General features: G+C 37.8%; 2 protein-coding genes across 2 annotated transcripts; both read left to right on the top strand.

The window, feature by feature from the left end:
* The first annotated feature begins 23 nt into the window (after positions 1-23).
* Positions 24-7,921, top strand: LOC111333922 (surfeit locus protein 1). Its single transcript, XM_088757715.1, has 8 exons — positions 24-296; positions 1,497-1,701; positions 1,821-2,009; positions 3,564-3,636; positions 4,313-4,360; positions 5,177-5,291; positions 5,802-5,883; positions 6,527-7,921. Exons 1-8 carry the CDS (start codon positions 233-235, stop codon positions 6,597-6,599), a joined length of 849 nt encoding a protein of 282 aa, XP_088613841.1. The 5' UTR covers positions 24-232; the 3' UTR covers positions 6,600-7,921.
* Positions 7,922-9,023: 1,102 nt separating this feature from the next.
* On the top strand, positions 9,024-10,392 carry LOC111333924 (obelin). The gene has a single exon (XM_022939572.2). It carries the CDS (start codon positions 9,210-9,212, stop codon positions 9,780-9,782), a length of 573 nt encoding a protein of 190 aa, XP_022795307.1. The 5' UTR covers positions 9,024-9,209; the 3' UTR covers positions 9,783-10,392.
* Positions 10,393-10,553: the final 161 nt, after the last annotated feature.

Raw genomic sequence — 10,553 nt, forward strand, 5'->3', positions numbered from 1 at the left:
TTGCTTATGTAACGCCTGACGGAAATTGAAAATACGGTGATCGGGGAGAGTAACTCGAAAACTCAACTTCTGATCAGTTTTATTTGCTGGGAAGTGCTTCGTTAGAAAACATATTTTTGAAATTTTCTTAGTTTGGGGAAGATTTTTTCAATCAGCCACTGTTTAAACCACAGGTCATTCATCTTACAGTATTGGCGCGGATAGCTGAATATTTTTTCTTGAGACATTAGACATGGTGTTTCTAAAGGTTGCCCACAGATGTAGTCAGGCCATTTTTTCATTTGGAAGGAACAAAGGTATTGAGGCATACTATTAAATAACGTTTCAACAACATTCTTCTTTGAAATCGTGATCCTCAAAACCAAGATATTCTTATGGAATAAACTGTCAACTCAAACAGTCCAAGCTAAGAACATTACTTCTTTTAAATCATTAGCCATAGGGGACATTCAGAACATGAAGACCCCGAACCACCTGAAAAGATTTTAAACTATTTACGTTTATTGTTTCTATTAGACTTCACATATTTATCGTAGATTATTAGCACTACAAATTAGTTATTCTATATCTCCCAGCATTAGCCTAGCTATTTGGGAGTATAAGTTCTAAGTCCAAGTCCAAGCCTCTGTTTTAACATGACAAAAATATGGTGGTGTAGTTGACAGGCAATTCACTTCGATTTCATTCCGTGGGATGAACTCTCATGATTGTTTTTTGTGATACAGAGACACAGAGACTATTTCAAGTCATGGAAAACAGAAGAATTTAGTTGATTTACTTTATTAGGACTAGAGCAAACATTGTGTGGTGTGTTCATTTGACATTAAGCTTGAGTTACAATCTGAACTCAAGCCTAGTGGCTCACACCACTGGAGGTAATTTTGGTTTACTTAGAATATTAAGAAACTAAAAGTATTCTATTTTATCATGAATGGGATGCCAGTCCGTCACGCTTTCTCCCTTTTCATTAATACATTATTCTATCCTTGAAATTTTCAATGGACCCAGTAATAATAATAACAGTAATAATAGTAATAATAATAATATTGATCAGCCACTACCCCAATGGGGCTTTTTATTGGGCCAATACAAACAAACTGGAAACAAACTGGAAACAAACTGGAAACAAACACTGTAGACAAACTTATTTAGTGATTAAAGCTCCTGACTGACTGGAGGCAGTACAAATTTCAGCTAAGGAGTTGAATTCATGGAAAACAGGAACAAATCCATGTAATTGCAGGTGTAGGGCTTGAACTCTGGACATGATTATGTGTCCAGCGCTCTTATTACTGACTGTCTTACTGCCTCCTTGTACTTTGTACTTTGGCCTGGGCTCAAAACTGGTTTGTTACATCCAGATTCAAGCATGCTGACTGTTAGGTCACTAAATCTTTCACTTTAATAGAAGATACTAAGGAGTGTGGACAAGTATGGTTTAATTTGTTTTGGTTTGTTTCATTTAATATTTTCTCACTTTGCTTTTTTTCAAATAGTGGTTCATCATCTCTTTAAGTCCTGTGCAATGTCAACAGCAAATCCTGCTGCTAAGGAATCCAAAATGCATTATTTGTTGCTGATAATTCCCATTTCAACATTTGGCCTGGGAACATGGCAGGTCAAGAGATTGCAGTGGAAAAAAGGATTGATCAAGGATCTTGAGTCCAGGACAACTGAACCAGTTCGAGATCTCCCAGAAAAGTAAAATGTTATTTTAAATTTTTGTTTTGTCTTTACTAGATGAAAAGTAATCATAACTTGTTGGAGAAAGAACTTTCTTTGTATTATTAAGAAAGTAACTGAGATCATTTTGTGTACAGTATCGATGAACTCAGATCAAAATCTCTGGAATATCGAAGACTCCTATTGCAAGGAACATTTGATCATGCAGAGGAAATCCATTTGGCACCAAGGTCACTAAATGAAGGTGCACATGGGGGAGGGAGTCTAGGAAGGAAGCCAAAATCTGGTGCTCAAATCATCACACCGTTTGAAATCTCTGGAACAGGGTAAGGTGGAAATATTTTAGCTTAGAACTCCTCAGACCCACATAGTAATGTCTTAATATCTACTCTCAGACTGATGAATACCAGTGCACATGCTACACTTGCAGATAAGCTGCACCTCTAGCTTGGCAACTAAAAATTTTGGAAAGAAAGTTTTTGAAAAGAAGTTGAAAGAAATCACAAATAGAGTTTTAAGAAAGTTGCTTTATTTTGGAGAAGGGAGGTACTGGACACAAATAGGTTTTGAAGCATTCATTTTCAACTCAGTGCACAGCAAGGTTCCTTATCAAGTAATGTTTAGCTACTTAGGAAAGTGTTACGAAAAATAGTATTGCGTGACTAGCGCTACATTCTAGAGGCTTCGCGAGAGTTCGTTGTTTGTTTATTTTTAGGTTCGTACGTGAGCGTTTCTAAATCGGTGTATTTTGTAATCCTTCTATAATTAGAACTATTACTAATTTAGAGAATTCTAGAAGCCTATTGTAAGAGTACATAAGTAGACGAGTCCTAGCGAAGTTTTTAACTAATCTTTCACAAGCAAACAGAGTTGGAGTTAGCCGTGTTTAGTCAAGCGTGACAAGAGCTGTATTCATTCAAGTTGGCCGAGGCCGTGTAAGTTTGTCGAGTACGAGTTGCTTAGAGTTCTAACTTGTGGAAATTACGTTCATTTTCGAATAAATCTTCTTGTTGTTGTTCCGACAACCCTGCGTTCAGTTTAGTGCCGAACAAACTTTCCTCAAAACATTCGAACACGTAACAGAAAGCAAAGGCAACCTTGAACCACTCTCTAGACCAAGGTTTAATGCCACCCAATAGAAGGAAATGTAAGGTTATGAATGGCCAAGCTTGCAGAAGGAATGATCAATCCCTATCCTTGTTTATTTTTATAAAGTTCTTGTTAATTTGTTATTCAATCATATTAAGTTTTTATGGATAGTGTAAATTTATACAAATTTGCGGCACATTTTCAAATTTTTTTTTTTCTGATTTGTTACAAAATTTTATGTAAAAAGTTGCACCTTATACACTGAATGCAAATATGGCGTCCAATTTGAGTTGCCATTGTTCTGGACTGACTAGCCTCTCACACATGTAATAATCCTTTTGTGTTTCCACGTGAAGACGAGGCTAGTCAGTCCAGAACAATGGCAATTCAAATTGGACGCCATATTTGCATTCGGTGTATGTGCCAGTGTTAACCATATACTTAGAAGATTTTTAAAATTGTTCTTGTACATGAAGGAAATTTTTTTTCCAATGGTATTGACTCCTGTCTTTAGTTCATCTTGCAACTGATCTGAAGCTATTAAAAGATATAATAATGATATGCTTCAAGCATGAAGAAATGATTTCAACAAAGACAATTAATTTCTAGTAATTGCAAATTAAGTTAGTTACAGTAATGGATCCTCAAGCTATGGGAGAAACAGGTGCTAATTTTGTGAGATAGACAGTATAATTGCATAATTGTATTGTAGTTTGACTTTTTTTTGTATATAGCCTAATTTTGTAATGTTAATTTCTGAGATATGTCAATTTTTCCCACTTTCTTTCAAGGCAGAGAATCTTGGTCAATAGGGGTTGGGTGCCGATGGACAAAATCAAACCTGAAAAAAGGCAAGAAGGACAGGTGTGTGTTGCAAAACTCATTATGTAATTGTGGGTGATAGACTTGTTTATCAGAATTAAATACCGCAGTGGAAATTCTACGCCACGCCCGGTGGGTATAAGCGAACAGTTGGCATATTTGTCAGCATTCTCTTTGCGATCAGCAGCCATTAACGTAGTTTGTACTTAGTGCAATCTGACCGAGAATCCTCTGTGGTCAATAATACACCTTTCCTGACCATGGTGACTCATTTCACTGTACCATCATTACAAACATAAAAAAATGTAAGGAATTTCAATTGTCAAATATACTAAGACGTAATCCTATGATGTTTCTCTGAAGATCCAGTATTGAGCAATAATGTGTGTTCTTCGTAAAGCAATTAAATGGAACATTTTCTGTGTAATTCTTCCTCTAATCTGGTATCAAAAGTGATTTAGTAAAAAGTCTGATTAAAATAACCAAATTTTTGTAGAGCAAAATGACCTTTAAACTGTTTGAGTGAGAGGGTTCTTCTTGTTTCTCTTACATCTGTGGAAAATCACTTGGAATTCTTGAAAATTCTTGAAAAGGGAGGTGCACAAAATAGTTATTTTCAAAAAGAGGTCTTAAAGTAAAGTGGTATAGTGTATATAAAGAAAAATGTATACACATTCTTCACGCTTGTCAGAGTGTAACATGTTCATTTTATTTGAAGATTGAGGGTGAGACATCATTGGTTTGCTTCATCAGACAAGGAGAAAAGGTTTCTGTTTTGTTTTCATGGACTTTGATTGGAGGTCACTATGAGACGACTATAATTATAAATAAAAGATCTATTAAGTGTAGGGCAGAGATCTCCTTTATTCTTTTAAGAATTAATCAGCAAGGAGACCTTAAACTTTGGTGCTAGCAAAAGTGATAAAAATGCAGCATCTTGTTACACAGTGAACAGTTTTTTAAGTAGATAGATGATGTGAATTAAGGAAATTATCAGTTGGAGGATATTGAATCTGGGAATGCAAATTGTGGATTCATTTAGAGATTGAAACAGGACATAAGTCTTAATTGTTATTATTCAAGTGAGTAGGCAGAGCTTAAATTTGATCCGAAGAGGGCCAAGGCAGGGGCAAGAATTTGATCATAATTTGTTTTAAAAAAAGTGACAAAATGATGAATTAGAAGAGGTTGGAGGTTTTGAGGTAAAGAATCTGAATGAAAAAGTGAAAAATTTAATGCAATATTGAAAGTAAAAGAATTTGTCATGCCTGACTTTCCAGGAGATATGCTTTTTTTTTTTGGGATAATTCATCAAGTATGGGTCAAATTTGTATTTTTACCCTGTGTTGAGCTTAAAAAAAAATGGAAATCCCCTGTCTTTTTCATGACCTCATGATTTACCTGCACCCCAACCCAGAAAGAAATTGCTCTCTTTCTCAAAACTTCTAAGGGAAGGGGTTTGTATGTGCACAGGCAAACAATTTTATTGAATACCTTGAATGGGAGTCTCATTTGTTTTTAAGGTGATGACATTTAATATTCTTATGTTAATATTGGATCATTTTATAATTTTAATTTTTAGCGACAGCCATTCCAGGCTAAAAATAATCCAGAAAATAACAAGTGGTATTCCCGAGATGTGGATGCCATGGCAGAAGTGACAGGCAGCCTGCCAATTTTAGTTGATGCTGATGCTGGTAAATAGTTATTGACTTTTTTCGGTATAATTATTATCATCAAAGGAATCAGTTATTTCTCATTGGACATCACACCACTTAAAAAAAATGTGAGATTAAACTGGGTGTAAGTTATGTCAAAGCGTGTCAAAGTACAGGAACAGGGACAGCGGAGCCTATTTTCAACTGGGTGTTTGGAAGGGGGGCTTGAAAACAGCACCTGGGGTGTGAGTTTTCCGGGGAATGAGGGTCCTTTCTGCCCCCAAAAAATCTTGGAATCGCGATTTCGGCGGGATAATCTGCGGCGAACCGGACTCTTTTCTTTTTTTGTTTTTCTCTCTTTTATTCTTTATACGTGTCCCATACTTCCCCCTCCCCAGCCCCTCCTCCTCCGCCCCCCACCTCAGCTCCGCCGTCTCTGGAGTAAAGGTAGGAAAGAAAAACACGAGTGTGTCTCGCACGTTCCTCTCACGCAAGTAGCACGTTAAGGGAATCCGGGAACTTCATTACCATTTCTTCCTTATCTTTCAGCCAGCACAGTTCCGGGAGGACCACGAGGAGGCCAAACTCGGGTGTACCTTCGTAACGAACATCTTCAGTACATTATAACATGGTCAGTGTACACCTTGAAGTTTTCACCCTTAGATTTTATGATATCTCTCATTTAGTATGTGCGCTATGATTGGTCAATTTAGTGGGTTGTATTACACGGTTCGGCCCGTTAGATTCAAAGGTTTCTTTGAACTAAAATCTCCTTCCCTCTCTTTGAACCCAGAGATATAATAAATCAATGGCGAATCTTGGGGAGGGGCCCGGGGGGCCAGCCCCCTTCCTCATTTTGGGCAAAAAGATAGGATGAAAGTAAGAAAAGCCGGCAGGTGTACACACACAACAAAACTACCCCCCTCCCCCCCCCCCTAAATTCAAGGTTTGGATCTGCCACTGTAAATATCGTGCCAACCTGTTTTCTCGCTCCAAACTATAAATTACGGAACCTCGCTTTTCCCGCTAGAATTTGTGGCCCGGGTGCTTCGCGAATGGGCCATGAATCTGAGCGAAAAAAAAAAAAGAAAAAATCAGTCCATAACTTACAGTGCGGACCTCGAACTCGGTCAGTGAGAGGTTTTTATCGACGATGTCTTTTATGTCTCTAAAACTCAACATGAATGTCTTATCTTTTTTCCTTGAAATTTGTTTGCAAACTTATTATATTTGGTTTTGTTTTTTTGTTTTTGTTTTTGTTTTTTTTTTTTTAGGTATACGTTGTCCGCCTTCACCGCCTACATGTACTATAGGTTAAGGAAGTCGCCCAAGAATGTTTTCACGTAGTCATTTCTGTTAAAGCCTTCTTTCCAAACCGTTTAAATGATGGAGAATTGGAAAATTAAGGTTACCGTGCACCTTCAGGGGTGTCTCGCGTGCAAGCGATGTAGCGCGTCCGGTTTAAACCATAGATATCTAAACCCCTATATCAAATTAAAGCTTATAGGTCTGGCTATCAGACTACCAAAAATTTTGAAAGAAATGAATTGTGGAATTTTTCATGACTTCTAAATGCGAGCGCCCGAATCACCTTTTAAGAGCTACAAGTCAAAGGGAATTTGTTCGATTGCTCTCAAATTTTGACAGTAGCTAGTTTTATATATAAACAACAAAAGAGTGTCTCCGAAATTTTTATTTCTAGATACTTTTTTTTCAAGAGCGATTGTTGTACCATCACTCCACATTTTTTTAATCCTATTTTAAAAATGTTCTGTAACTTTTCACTAAAATTGAATATGGCAGATCGCAGACACGATTTTTTAGCGCTTTGGCCCCAGAAACGGAGGAACACATAAAATAAGCGAAAAACAAAATTCGTTTTAACATGTAACGTTCAAGAGGTGATTCGGGCGCTCGCATTTAGAAGTCGTGAAAAATTCGACAATTCATTTTTTTTTAAAAATATTTGGTATAGTCTGATAGCCAGTCCTATAAGCTTTAACTTGATATAGGGGTTTAGATATCTACAGTTTAAACCGGACGCGCTACATCGCTTGCACGCGAGACACACCTGAAGGTGCACGGTAACCTTAATGCAATTTAATTTACACAAACTTAGAACGAGAGGACGTCAGACTGATGCTTAAATGAAGCCCTATCCAAGTTTGAAGTTTTTGACAATAAAATACTTGGGAGGAAGTAATCTACGATTTCAGTGCTTTGCACGAATACGATATTCCTGCGAACGGTTAACGGAACTTGCACCACTCCCCGTTCAACCAATCAGATGCAAAACAAAAATTCTGTCACTCGCGTCTTCCCGCGCTTCAGGCTGTTAAAATGATTTTTTTTTTATTTCCTCTAATTGGCTCATGATGTTGTTTGCCTTTTCTCTGGAGTGAATATTTTTTTAACTCTGCTTTTACGGCATCCAGTAGAAATACACACAATCAAACAGGTTTGGTGACCAAACGTACGATGATGTAGAACCAAATAATTACCAAGTAATGAAGCGGTGCAGTGCGGTGCGATGCACACTCAAAGAATGTGCACGCGAAAAAAGTTTTGACAAAGCTGTCCATTCGAGCCGTAAAAACACTGCCAATCCGCCTTGAACCAGGAAAAAATGACCATAGAGTATCTGAGCAATAAATCATTCTGAAAACTACGATAGTGGTCTTTGCAATGTTTTTAGTTGTATCAAATTGCTTCAAATTCGAGGTTTCAAGTTGTCAAGAACGTGTATATTTTCTCTTTTCTGTGTACTCAGTTCGCCTTGGTGTTTCAAGACTTTATTGTCCTTACGAATGAGCGAATGAGAAATCCTTTCCATCCATATCTAACAAGAACACAATCCTCTTTCGAGTAGTGTTGCCAACTGACATACACCTGGTAACCGTTAAATTGTCCCAATACAGTAATTTTGAAAAGTATGTCCTCAAAATTTTACTAACCTACGTCAACCAACATACTAAACAAGTCTAAAACAGTGTTTAATTGAATGAATGTTTGACGGTCTTCAGCCTTTATAAAACACAAAGAAGTAAGAAAAAAAGCTCCAAACAGTGCGTTGAAACAGAAAAAAAGGGTTTGGTCATCGAACCATGTTTGATGTTGGTTAGAAATTCTTTAGACATTGATCGCGAGTGTGGGAGCCGCGAGGAAGCCGAGTGGGTTGAACTTCAGAACAACTCAGTATTTTGATAACAGTTCCCCCTAACGGTTACAATTTAAACAAATTTTACCGGAAATGTTTTTAAACTTTTAACCCCTAAAAGTGATTAGAATCTAATTTCTGTTTACAATATCACCCCTGAATCAAACATGAACGTCTCGATTGAATAGAGGTAATGATCACCAACTAAAGAGGCTTTTGACAAATTCGTCTTGTCGGCACCTTAAAAAATTGGTAGAGAACAGTATGGAGAATATGCACTCTGATGTTGGGGTGAAAAGAATTAACAAGCGTGAAATACCAGAAATGTCTTCTTCACATGGATAGTCTTTGTCGAAAGTCCTCTCTACTTAGATTCTCATATTTCCAGCTCGGTTGTTTAACTAAGCTTTGGTTATCAGTTCACACTGTTTTTCCCGCTCATTAATATACTATCGTTGGAGTAAGATATGTTCCAATGAAGACGGTAAAAAACAATTCCATTTTTTCGTTGACGCTCGAACAACGTTGCCAATTTCATCTATTTCTTTGTGTGTATTCAAATCGAACTCTTCAAACTGCGGGGGCTTTTCCTTTTGTTTAAACCTCAGCCAACGATTCATAGTTGAGCGGTTAACAACTTGAAGGGTCATGTATAAACAGAGCTGCTTTATACCTAGAAACAAGACAGCTGCCTTACATTCTATGAGGCGTGTCTGTAGAGATACAGAAGATTTGAGGCAAAGATAAGTACTCGATACTCGGTTTCTTGTCTTGACTAGAGAACAGACTTGTAGGGCCAGATGTCTGCTAAAGTCGATTTAATGAAGAGAAGATCGTGGGTGAAAAGGATAGGGGATTATTTTGATGCGTTAGACCTCAACCAAAACGGTTTTTTAACTCTAGACGAATTCTTACAGCTGGCGGAGAATTTGCAAACTATGTGCAAGGCCACCCCTTCGGAGATCACAAATTTACGCATCGAACTTCGTCAGTTCTGGGGCGCTGTGGGTTTCATGCCAGGACAGAAAATCACAAAGACCCAGTTTACTGAAGGATTCAACCGTCTCGCGCGAGATGAAGTGGAACGGAAGGAGGCAGGCGACAAAGCCTTGCTCGAACAACTAACCGACGCCTTCTTTAACATCATGGATGTGAACAACGATGGCACGGTCACTTTGGATGAACTAAAGATTTTTATGAAAGCTCGTGGTTTGGATCCAAATGGAGCCGAGGCTTGGTTTAAATTAGCTGACCGAGACAGGAATGGCAAAGTGGAACGACAAGAACTCTTCAGGTACGAGTTTGATTTCTGGTTCCGACCCGATCACGCAAGCAGCAAAATGTTCGGTGGAAGCTATTCAGGTTATGACTGAGATGTCTTTCGATCTCAATCCGGCTTCTTCAACCCTTGCGAGATTTGAAATGTCTTTCTAATCTATAAATATGGTTATTCGTTTTGATCCACTGAGTCGATAATGGAAATTGGCCACCGCTTTAGAAACTTTCTACGGTGGCCAGTTCAGCCGCCGGGCCTAAAACCAAATTATCTTGTATTGCCCCCAACGACGCAGCACCACGGTTTCTTCTGACACTTACTCTCTTGATTCTATCAGTACTCTTTATGAAAGAATTTACATGTGTTCTGTGATCTTCATGGTCAGGCTCTATCATGCGAAGAAACATTTTGAAGAAAATAAAAACATGGAGAAGTTTAGAATATCCATTGTCTATTGATTTTAACACTGGGTACACTAAGTAGAAACTTCGTGTATTGATCGGTGTGTTATATACGAATGTTGTAATGACTGTAGTTACAGGTAGTTAAGCCACTCTTGTTAATCTCTAAAATCACAAACTTTCTCAAAATCCTCTGTTTCTTTTACATGATAAATTGAACAATTAGATTCAGACACATAGGAGCACCTTTATGAGAAATTCTTTACTAGGTGTTAGAAGGAATATTAAACTTATTTTCTAACTTTTCTTGGTGTTCCTTGCATTGTGAGTTGATTTTTCTATGTTTACTTTTAATTTGGCCAAGTCGTCTTGTTTGATTTGCGTGACACGCGAGAGCCGCATAAACCTGAGTACAATGGGTAGGAAGGGGGGTCGAGTGGCAGTTTGGAGACTGGTAAGAAGGGAGA

Source organism: Stylophora pistillata, chromosome 4, assembly GCF_964205215.1.
Source record: "Stylophora pistillata chromosome 4, jaStyPist1.2, whole genome shotgun sequence".
NCBI lineage: Eukaryota > Metazoa > Cnidaria > Anthozoa > Scleractinia > Pocilloporidae > Stylophora > Stylophora pistillata.